The 12,573-nt window shown below is 38.8% G+C and overlaps 1 protein-coding gene across 1 annotated transcript in view; it reads right to left on the reverse strand.

Moving 5' to 3' along the window:
- Positions 1-713: 713 nt before the first annotated feature.
- LOC149226410 (putative LL-diaminopimelate aminotransferase, chloroplastic) overlaps positions 714-12,573 on the reverse strand; it is a 310,774-nt gene continuing 298,914 nt past the window's right edge. The window contains 4 exon segments of the mRNA XM_089377483.1: positions 714-1,151; positions 1,154-1,262; positions 1,948-2,154; positions 7,527-7,847. Coding sequence (XP_089233609.1) covers positions 970-1,151; positions 1,154-1,262; positions 1,948-2,154; positions 7,527-7,847 — 819 coding nt within the window. The 3' untranslated portion in view covers positions 714-969.

The following is a 12,573-nucleotide window of genomic DNA, read 5'->3' on the forward strand; positions in this document are numbered from 1 at the left end:
AGCAGACCAATATAGAATACACATTGGTTATTATATAAATTAATTTGCGAATATCCCATCCCCAAAGTTAAGTTATTATTTTACCGTAACTTTGGTTGGTGCTTTGGCCCCATTTAAAAAATTAACATGTACATTCTGAAACCCATATCGAGATAAGCACATTGTAGTAGCATGATTGAATAAGTTACAGGATTATAATTACCTGGCTCTAAACACCAGCCTGTGTAGTGGTTTTCTGTAGTTATTGGCTATTCTCTTGCTTTGCTTTTAACTCTTCTCAAGCTCATTGCTACAAAAGCAGGTTTATTCGAGCAGAAGGATTGGGGGACAAGCTTCAGATAATTAAAGGCAAACTTCCTTCTACTCCAAAAGTACATTGAGGGACAAGCTTCAGATAATTAGAGGCAAAATTTATTCTAACTTCTCCAAACCTACACCTGCAAAGCCATACTTTAACAATAAATAAATAAACAGTACTTAAGCTGCAACTATATACATCATCCTTGGCAACAATGTCTCTAAATTGCAGCCTGATATTCATTAAGAATTGTCTGACTGTAAAATTGAATAAATATAATATCTGGGGCAAAATTGCACTAACTGGTACATTTTAGGAAAACCACAATGTTATATTAAGACAAAGTGCTTTAGAATAAATTCCAATTAACTGAATTTGATTTACCATGGACAAATTGCCAGCCAAAAAGTTGCGGTGACACAGCAACTGAAAACTATATTTTTTAAATTATCAGCCTGAATTGTGGCCCTCAGAGATAATATGCAAAGTGAACAGCAAATGGTATAGTATATATCTGGCAATGAGGCAGAATGCCCATATATGAAAGAACGAAAATTTCAGACTCTGGAAGTAACAGACAACCGTCTACTCAATACATTAAAAATCACGCTTAGAAAATCTAACTTCTATTCTGCAAATGAAGAAATCAGTTGCCTTGAAAGTGGCATCATTCACTTGTAAAGAGATTTCAACCTCCTGGCTGCTTCTACTATGTTTTCTCTGTGACCAAAAGCACTTACTCTAATGAACCCTTCACCTCCTGGTCCAAATCCACTGCCCGGAGTTGTAACTATGTGGGCTTTCTCAAGGATTTCAGCAAAAATATCCCATGACTTCCTACCAGGAAATCGACCCATACATATGGAGCATTCCTTCCCCCATAAACTTGAAACCCAAGTGATGTGAATGTGTCCACTATAATTTTTGTGTTCTCTTTGTAGAATTCAACAACTCCATGCATGGCCTGCAAAATCATTTCAAGTGTCCAGATTAAACAAGCCCACACTGTAAGAATTTCAGCTCCCAAGTGTCAATGCATGTAAATAAAGGCAGTGATTTCCTGCATGTCTGACGCTCATACTGTAAAGTGCACTTTGAGTTTCTTATCTGAATTCCCAAGCAGTATATAGTTTAGCTTACAAGTTACAACAAATGCAAAATGTCCTACAATGAGAGGTCTGAGACCTACTTAACGGAACAAACAAGATTGGCCCAACATGAACTAACAGGGATTACAATGTGCTACTTCTCTACCACCAAAAAAGAAGTCTCAACCAATCAATAGTCCATTCAGTAATTGACCAGAAATGTTTTTGAATGCGAAGAAAATGGCATATGGCATGACAGGGATGAACTGGAAACAAATTAGAATCCATCTAATCTCTAAGGATGCTGGGGTGGAAGTTGGAATCACTCGAGGCTACAAATTCCTAAGTACTATGCTTGAACAAGCAATCAACAAAACAAAATTGGAAAGTCAAACAATCCCAACACAAGGCAGAATAGATTGGCAGTTGTCTCGAAGCAGGAGCTGTTCTCCTACCTTAAATTGCAGCACCAAGAGAATAAATCATGATACATTTATGAGAAAAATGTTTTCTATGACTATATTTTTACCAAACCTAACAAGCTATTACTTTAACACTGACCTTCAACCCTTCTGGAGAAAGGCAAGCCAAACCCCCAGCTTGTGCAATATTAGACGCCCCATTAAAACAAGTGCACATAATTCGGTTGAAATCATTTGCAACAGGAAATCCATCAGAGAATCGAAGCTCATCAGGTACGACTGTCCACCCAAGCCGAACACCTGTAAATCCAGCATATTTTGAAAATGATGCAGTCTCAATTGCAACCTGCAACACAATGTACAATGCCATCAACCAATTGAAATGCTCCTTCAAGGTAAAAGATAGAGGAATAGTAGCACGGTGTTATGTGATTCAACTTAATAATCGACAAATGACTGCATCAAACATCACCAGAGTTGGTTCTAGAGACTGATGTTTCAAAACAACAACATCGTCATATCAATAGAACACCAAGTAACCATCATATCTAAATACAATGCACAGTTTCAGAAGGTACAAGAAGAGTTTGTTGTATAAAGCAGACAATTTAACATTTTAGAGATGGTGTACCTTAATGAATGAATGCTCATTATAAGGTTAGGTCACCTCCTTTATCTTCCTGTTTGAATATAACAAAACTAATAAAGAAATCACTAATGCAAAATATTTGATAAAATTTGGTATTAAGTTGAGCAAATACATCATCTGAATTTTGTTATAACTTCAGATATTCAAACAAATACCAAATGCAAATGCTTTTCATAAATTTAAATTTGATCGAAAAATCTGTCAAAATAAGTGTCAAACATGAAAACATGTTAATAACTTCAGATATTCAAACAAAAAACCAAATGCAAATGCTTTTCATAAATTTAAATTTGATTGAAAAATCTGTCAAAATAATTGTCAAACATGAAAACATGTTACGTCATGTATCATTAAAAAGGCCTGGCCAAATCGATTAGCTATTAAACTCATCAACAAATTTCAATTTTTTTCGAAAATAATCATTGAATGTGACGACTAAGTTATAACTTGTAAGTTGTCACATATCAAAAAACCAGGTATAAGGTGACATACCAATACTAGAATAAAACAAGGGATGTTATCCAAGAGGAATCAGTGTACCTCCTCGATCAGAATAAAAAGGATTGCAACATCTCTGTTATGCTCATCAACTTTCTTCATTTTATATACTTCCAATACATTCCTTCAATTAGGGGTGTTGTGCTTGTTAGCATCCTCTTATTTCAGAACTTGAAAAATCTGCTCAAGAACTTGTCATGGGCTAATGAATTGCGTCTGTTTCTCCTGCTAGTGGTAATGGTGTTTAACTTTTGGATCAAGTCAAATTGAGAATGAATACTCATTTATCTCAGTAAAACATCTGGTGAAAAGATGAAATGAGGAGTTTTATGCAATAAAAAAAAATTATTGCAATGCATTCAGAAGCTTCATTATTACAAAGCAGATATAGCAATTGGCAGGCACTATATGGACAATCTATTTGTCAGGAAAAACATCCAAATATATAATGCAATTGGACACGTTGTTCTTTGAATGAAACACACAGGAGAGGAGGTTTTCAAAGGCCAAAATAATCTGGAAAACAGGGCTTTTCCAACACGAAATATTTACAGAACTTGGCAAACAAGAATGATTTTCACTTGCCCAGAAAGAGCATACACAATGGTAATGGACAATGCAAGAAAGGTTGCTCATCAAACCAAGATTAACGAATACACAATGGTAATGCACAATGCAAGAAAGATTGCTCATCAAACCAAGATTACAGGCTGATTGACTGATTTGTTAAAAACAACGACCCCAAATTTAAGAAAATAGAACAGAAGATGACTATCTTGGCATCAAACTTGTACCTCTTAAAATCACAAGAAATAATATTTAAAAGCATTGCTTAAAAGATTTGTGATTGTAGATTGTCTAAGTAGTCTCTGATTTCTAATACACTTGAATCATGTGTTTCTTTCATCTTAGATAGCCAGTCCAAACTGGATCCCTTATTACGTCAATTGCATTAACTGCCACTCAAAATCTTGTTCCTTTGGGAAGCCCAGAACATTTATAATTTCCTAACAGAGCCAGAAATGATGGCCTGTCACTGTCTTCCCACCACCCATATTAGGGTTGGGGTTCCAGCCTAGTTCCATCTTTAACCCAGATCTATTAAATAACAAGAGGGATCAAAAAGAAACCAAGGAAAAAAATCTCTCAGTGCTTAAAATATCCAGGTTAAGATGGATCTAGAGTAGTTTACTTCATTATCATAATTTTTAATTATCATTATTAGACTCTTTTTTTTTCATTTTAATTGTAAGGATCTTAATTTCTATTTCATTACATAATACATTTCATACATAGTGGGCTGTATACATCATCTAGCTTCTCTAAGCACAGATATATAAATGTTCATCTTAGCTGTACCTAGCGTCTCTTAAAACAATTATATATAGGTTTTACAATATTTTATTATCTGTTTTCTATATTGGAGATATTAAAAGGAATTTTTTAAATTTTTCTTTACATAATGGACTTTAACGTACGTTTATTTTAAGCATTACCCATGTTACATATCCATACTTTGGCTGTAGAGTGCACCGAGAGACCTCACTTCTCTCAGTGCAAAAATAAGAGTTATTATGTAATGTAGGTAAAAAGTAGAACTTCAGAATCATATCCATAGACAATCCACATCCATAACACCCCCCTTGATTCTCAAATCTATACTATAACACCATCTCTGGTAGCAGATCCTGCTATTTAAATAAATCATCTCTGTTAGAATATCGTGCCATTTAAATTTTCAGGTTCTCAATATTTGGGTTAGTATTAAACTAATTAAGGGAAGCTGCATTTCCCAGCTGTAAAAACTCAAACCAAGCCCTAAAATATCCAGCACACAACTTAAATATTAAAAACGTTTTTTTGAGATGTATCCTACAGAACCCTTCTACGGTTTAAACAAACTTGATGTGTTTTTGGTACCAAGAACTTTAAGTTCTACAGTATCAATCCACTAGTTTTGAGGTAATTGGCTTAACATATTCAGAGCATGTCAAACTTCTGGCCTGAGCTTCTGCATACAAGTTCTTTTATATGCTAATTGGGATACACATTGGTATTTAGCTGTGTTGCACGGGTACCCGCACCCGGGGGTGGGGTTCTCGAACCCGTCCGGGGTTCCCGCACCCAAGTACCAGATTCGGGTACGGGTTCTTCCCAGACGAACCCAGAAGAACCGGGTTCTTCAAAAAAAAAAATTGGGTTCTTTTCCTTTAATGAGTTCTTGGGTTCTTCGGGTGCTTGGGTTCTTGGGTTCTTCGGGTGCTTCGGGTGCTTGGGTTCTTCGGGTTGGGTTCTTTGGGTTCTTCGGGTTCTTCGGGTTGGGTTCTTTGGGTTCTTCATAAAAAACTATGTTAAAAATTTAATTTTCAATTAATTATTTTTTTATTGAAATTTAATAAATAACTTATAACAAAGGTAAACTTAAGAAACCCTAAATCCAGCGGCAGTGGGCAGCTTCAGCAGCAGTGGGCAGCTTCAGCGGCAATGGACAGAGCAACTTCAACGGCAGTGGACCGTGGTATTTACAAGTTTTCCTTTGCAATTTTATTATTTCAATTTTCGTTAAAAGTTTAAAACCAAAAACCCAGGCCTGTAGACCCGTGTTCTCTGTTCTCTGTAGACCCGTGTTCTCATTTCAAAAGATTACAGTTCGAAGACTGTCTTTGTTCACATGCCTTAGCATTGCTCTGTGGGCATGACGTGCTGCTCAAGGGTAATGAATCATTGTAAAAATTTATCAACAGTGATAAGTTTTTCAAAACTTATGAGCGACACAGTATTCTGAAATCATATATGATTATGATATCTCAATATTATAAAAGGAACATTATGGGTGTACAATCCCACAAGCAGAATATCATATCATATTGCCTGTAGCTTTGTGGAAATATTTAATAAGGTGATGACCATAGTTGGAAAAAAAAGGGTAGCTGTTTGCACATTCATGAGTCCCTTCCTACCACAGGAGACTCTTATGATCAGTCTCTCCATTAGTCTTATGCTATAAAAACAATTTCAAAACTTATGCCCAAGGTTTGTTAGAGTCTCAATGTAAATTATGGATCTTCAATGCCTTTAATATTGTATGGCATCGAAACCAGAACTGGAAAAGAGACCTCTTACTCTGTAATTTGAGCCTGTAGATTCTTGTAAATCAATTTGGAATGAATTTAATAATTTATGAAACATTCATTCCCAAGCCAAATAAGTTAATAACTTAATAACCCTCAAATTATAAACTGTAAATGCACACATACAGGTTCAGACATTTTCGGTCAAATAGAAAGTAGGATTGAGAGTCGAGACCAGCCATAAGCTGTAATCAGCTGATGTTGTTAAATGGCGAAGGGCTATTTTGGACAATGGCTAAATTAAGTATCAAAATCTGCCAATTTCTCACAGCATTCTGATAACATCATGTTAAGATTAAAACTAGGAAAATATGCCTAAATGAATAAGCGTGTTTTGTGGAAGGGTAAGGCTGCCACTGTTTTAACTTTTAACTTTTTGGGATTGCTTTACCACAGAGCACACCATGCATGGGGCATTTCCTTCTAATGATGTGCATGTTCAAATTTCATATATATTATTAATTATAAATTTATAATTTATAAAATTTAATTATTAAAATTTAATATTATTATATTACCCGACGAACCCACCCACCCTGTTTCCAAAAATGCCGTCCCCGTCCCCATCCCCGTCCCCGCACCCACGTTTCCTGGCAACATAGGTATTTAGTTGCAAATGAAATCTTGCAGCATCTTCCTAGCAATAAAAAAACTGCCAATGAAAACCACGGGACAAGGACAAAACTGAAAAGTGATCCTCTTGAATGGTCATCCTCTGCAGCAGCAGATGCAAAACTTGGACTGGATATATAGGAGGATGGAGGAGAAAGCAGCGGCAGTGGTGGCAACCTTGATGATTTTGGTTATGATGAGGAGGACTGACAAGCTATTAGATTCTTCTACCTACAGTTCTATTTTCTACCCAATTTTGTATTTTACAGTGGCAATCCCACCTATAGTAACAGTGTCCTGATCATCCATGCAACATCACCTTCCCTATGTAATATATCTTGATTTTGATGACATCAAATGACTGAATGAAAAAAACTGCAGGTTATGGTTCTAAACTGCTATTTTATGTGTATCAAATATTTTAATTCCATGTCTGGTTGTATCAATATTTTGTACATATTCTAGACATTTGTATCTTTATGTCCATATTTTATTTTTGTGCTTGCAATTTTACACACATGCACACATACATAGTGTGTCCCCCTTATCACATTTCAGGGGGCTTATGAATTTACGTGTTCCACGTCAGACATTCGTATCATATGTTCCAGTGTTGTGTGATTTAGCTTACAATGCTATCAGTTAATAAAGTAAAACCAGGTTTTCGAGCAAATTACTGAGTTGTGGTGTTTGTATAAGTGTGTTTTCATCTAGATCTTAGCCCTATCTAAATGTTCATAATCCGCAGTAAGTTTCTCTATAGCTACATACAATCTGCAGTATTACAATCATGAAGGCAAGTTTAAAACCTGAAATATAAAATTATACCTCTCTTGCACCAGGAATCTCATAAATTGATTTTGGATTGTCATCAGACATGTAAATTGCATAAGCGGAGTCATAGATTATAATTGACCCATTGGCCTTTGCAAATGCAACCAGTTCCTTAATTTGCTTTCTTGTAGCTGCAGCACCTGTTGGATTATTTGGTGAACAAAAGAATATGATATCTGTACGGGGTACAGATAACAAATCAGGAAAAAAGTCATTTTCTGGAAGACATTTCATGTATTCAATCTTCCCATACTTCTGAACATCCTTCTCAAATGAGCCTGTTTGACCTACTATAACACTTGAATCCACATATGCCTGTTATAAACACAGCAAATATTAGTACATCAGGTGTGAAAATGATTTATCCTTTACAGAAAATGTCTACAACAATACGTGTTAAAACTTAAAATCAAGTATGACCTTGCCCAAAATCTCAAAAAAGAATTACAGACCATTCCTAACTAACTTTTCCATTCACTAGGAGTCTTATTCCAATAGATAAATATAACATGCCATTTCACTGTAATTTTCTAAAATGCTACTTCAAATATTTTCAATTTACAAATACATCTAACCTTAAGTCTTGTTCATAAACCTTACCGCTTGATTTTTAATTTTGTTCCCAATTTCCAAGAATTTATTTTGTTCCCAACTGTAGCTACAATTGGGAGATTTAACTCATGATTTCTTGTACAGGAATTAGTAATTACTGATATCACCATCTAAGATGATCACAATACATTAAGCTAGATCCCCGGAGTAAAAGGCAGGCTATTTTGCAACACAAGAGATACTATAACTATTGTGAGCATAGCCAACAAAGACATGACAAAGTTACAAACTGCATTTAAGGTCAACTCAAGAACATATTACAAACCATTTTGTGAAAGTGAATTGATATATTTTCATATATAGCTCCATGGTGATTTAAAGGAGCTTGTATGTTTTCCACACATAGATCATCTTAAATTCTAGACAGGCTCTAATAACAAGAACTAAACCATGCTTATTATTTATTACCATCCTCCTATTCCAAGTAGCTGCCTGTTAATTTTTGGTATGTTCTATGCTAGAGCAATTTATTTAAATTTTCACAATTGGCAATCACATCAGCATTATGATAAACTGCAGATAGAACATAAATATAAAACGCAGAAGACAAGCCAAGACAAGAGGACACAAGATATGGCGCAAGCCAGGGACAAACCCCACAATGTGTGGGGAAACCCTTTGATCAAATCTTCTTTTATCTTCAAAGTTCAGCAGAGAGAGAGAGATAGAGTACAATGATTTTAAGTCAATACTTGATTTGCCAAATAGGAGATCAGACATCAGAGATCTTCACCTTGAAGATGTTGCAGATCTGATCCCAAGGACTGAAGATATGTAGCAGATGAACAGCTCAGTCAGTTACCCATATTACTGAAGCTTTCCTTCCATGAGACTCTCCTTCCTTTGCTGCTTCACTGATCATGTCAAGGCTGCTAATCTGGTACCTTTCATAAGGACTGGTGCATGGCAGACCTGGTCATTTGTTAGGGCACCCTCTGAGAGCCACAACACCTTAACCATGCCCCACAGTTCACCTGATTACTGCAGCTAGCTTTCATACAATCCTCCAATGATACGCTGCCTTATAGGGCTGCTTACCTTCTGAACGCAGCTACTAGATAAAGGCCTCCAACTGCTGGCTATGGCCTGCGGCCTAGCCCAGCAGTAGACAGTTGGACTGCAACTACGTTCCTTCAAACAGTGATTCAAACAGCCCTTACATAGCAGCCTCAATCTCCTCTTTATAACGGATTCTCCTTCCCTTTAAATCGAGCTTAGGAGCAATACTAACATGCTCAAACAGCCTTGCTGTCACCTACAGCAATGTGACATTATCATTGATCCTTCATGCTGTAATATAGTTACCTTGCTGCGTTTTAGATTCACTTTCCTGCTGCGTCTAAGGGTCCTTTCATACTGTGATAAGGTCTCCTTTAACTACAGCCTTCCTCCTTTATTTGCTGCTGATTATGACCTCCTTTAGGACTGTGACTAGGGCAGCACTAGCCCTACTTTGACAGCGGATTAGGGCACACCTGCACTGCAGCTTAAACTCCTTGTTTGGACTGCGGTTTAAGGCACAGTTTTACAGCTGCTTGAGACCTCCATTTTCGGTGACTGGAACCTCCTTCTTTGACTGCGGATAAGGCAGATTTTGACTGTGGATAAGGAGCTGTGCATAGGGTCAATAGACAGCGGATTCAGGCCTTCATTTAGGGTCTATATTAGCCCTCCTTTCATCTGCAGATTGAGCCTCTTGAGACAGCGTATAGGGGCTTATTCATGCTGCACATAAGTCTCCTCTTATCTGCATTTAGATCTTCTTATAAGCCTGCGGCTAGGGCATCATCTGCAATGCGGCTAGGGCACAACTGAACTGTGGCTAGGGCATCAGCTACTGCGGCTAGGGCATCAGCAAATGTATATTTTAGGTGTCCCTCCTTCTCCAAAAACCCAAGACGTGGAGAGGAGGAGAACACACCAAGAATGTGTGTTAAAATGACTTCAAATCCTCACCAATTTATACTAGAACGTAGATGATGAATAGACATGTCTATTGGGCTTCTGAGCCTACTCAAGTTGCTGGTCGGCTTGGTAATAATTATATAAACAAAATAAATTCATATCTCCATAAATACTTATCGGAATCGGATGATCTTTCGATCAATCCTACACCTCTCGACGAGAGGGATCCAATAAAAATATCAGCTGTCATAAATAAGCTGATCCACATGGAGTTTGGCCCTAGTTGCCAATTTAACACTCCCTCTCAACTAGGGAGAACTCCATCCAGTGATCCATAAGTCCGACTGTACAATCTCGGCCATCAGTGCCCTGCACTGCTCTGCCCAACTCTGCTCAGCTCTGCTGGCTCTGCTAACTCTGCTTTGCTCAGCTCTGCTGGCTCTGCTCTGCTCAGCTCTGCTGGCTCTGCTCTGCTCAGCTCTGCTGGCTCTGCTAGCTCTGCTCTGCTTAGCTCTGCTGAACTATGAAGAAGAAGAATTGATCGAGAATGTCTCATACCATTCTCCACTGACCCGAAGTCAGTCTCAGAGTGCGTACCACTAGTCCCAGACTAGTCTCAGCCGACCCGAAGTCAGCTTCATAGTAAGTACCACTCCTACCACTGGTCCCAGACTAGTATCGCAGTCTCAGAGAGTGTACCACTGGTCCCAGACCAGTTTCAACCGACCCGAAGTCAATGTCATAGTATGTACCACTCTCACTGGTCCCAGATCAGTACTGCACTGACACAAAGTCAGTCTCGGAGTATGTACCACTGGTCCCAGACCAGTCACAGCTGTCCCGAAGTCAGCGTCATAGTATGTACAACTCCTACCACTGGTCCCAGACCAGTATCATTGATCCCAGATCAATGGAGGTCATCCTAGCATAGGGAGTACGGTAGATACAACGATGCGTCCATCGGTACTACTATGGTCCCTAACTTCATTTCCCTGCTCATTGATCAGATGAGAGGTACTTCCCATGAGTCCCAGACTGCATGGGTAGGATGCCTCGACAGGAGAACTTAATCAATCCTGTCCTAACAGGAGAACACATCAATCCTGCTACAACCGCCATGGAGAACATATCAATCCAGGCCTCACAGGAGAACTAATCATCCTGCCACAATCGCCATGGAGAACACATCAATCCAGGCCTCACAGGAGAACTAATCAATCCTGCTACACAGGAGAGCGAATCATCCTGTTCCACAAGAGAGCGAATCATCTTGTCCCACAAGAGAGCGAATCATCTTGTTCCAGTGCACACCACCAGGGGAGGGTGAGTCACCCTGTGGTCATATGTTGCTCCAGTAGATTCTGTAAGCCCCCCAGAGCTCCCAGAGCTCAATGTAAACAACATGTAGGACCCTTCTTCAAAGGTCTCTCGACGACTCCAAGTCGTTCAGGAAAATCACAAATTTGATCTTTCCTAGGGGCTCTGTCCTGTGCATCATCCTAATGCGATGGAGCCTCCTTGCTCATCGACTTACCATGATGTCTATCTGCTGGAGCAATCGACGAATACGGGATTCCTCAATAATCGAATCCCGCCTCTGGTTGTCACAGAGAATCACAGTGGTACTCATCATGTGAACAAACAGCTCACTGAAGAGCTTCAGCAACCAGACTGCCTCACAGAAGGCCATACTAGCAGCAATGTATTCTGCCTTGGTGGTGCTCAGAGTCACCGACGTATGCTTCCTGCTCATCCAGGGTATCGAGGTAGATTCCAAAGAGAAAGAGCACTTAAAAGTGCTTTAGTGATCCTCCACACTGCCTGCCCATTCAGCATTCGAATAATAATGCAATTTCATCTTTTCGGCAGTGTATCTCAATCCATGAGAGATTGTGCCCTGAAGATACCTCAGAAGATTCTTGGCACCAATCCAGTGAGGCTCAACCAAATATGAGCTCACCATGCTAACTGCAACACAGATGTCCGGACAGAGGTTCTCCAAGAACATCAACGCGAATGAGTTTATAAAACTCAGAGGCATTTCCCAAATCAGGTCCGACATCACTACCATATAACTTCTGAAAGTTAAGACCCTTGAGGTAGTCACAGGCTTGCAGCTTATCTTTTCACATTCAGAATCCAACTCCCTCTATCTCCTATAAATGAGAGGGTCTGCACCTGTCAGACATAGGTGCCGGTATGAGAGGTTTATCATCCACAACCTTCGAGTAATGGTTTGGATCAGTTTCACTCCTGGTGAGTCTCAGCTGCATTAGACAGCTATCAATCCTCTCATACTATGCCCGAGGTGTTTTGCTTCAAGCCATAGAGAGCTTTCTTCCACCTGTATACATGAGATTCCCGATCATGAGTCTTAAACTCCTCGGGTTGTTCCAAGCCTGTGGACCTGCTGCATGAAGGGAATGGTCCCCTTATAATATTTTCCTTCGGTACATTTCAGACATGTACCTACATGCTCCTCTTTGAATTCAAGCATCCGAGTCACCATCTGACTCACAGACCT

The sequence above is a fragment of the Pinus tabuliformis genome, chromosome J (assembly GCF_031772625.1).
Source record: "Pinus tabuliformis cultivar Carrire ecotype Pingquan chromosome J, CPIR1, whole genome shotgun sequence".
NCBI classification, from domain to species: domain Eukaryota; kingdom Viridiplantae; phylum Streptophyta; class Pinopsida; order Pinales; family Pinaceae; genus Pinus; species Pinus tabuliformis.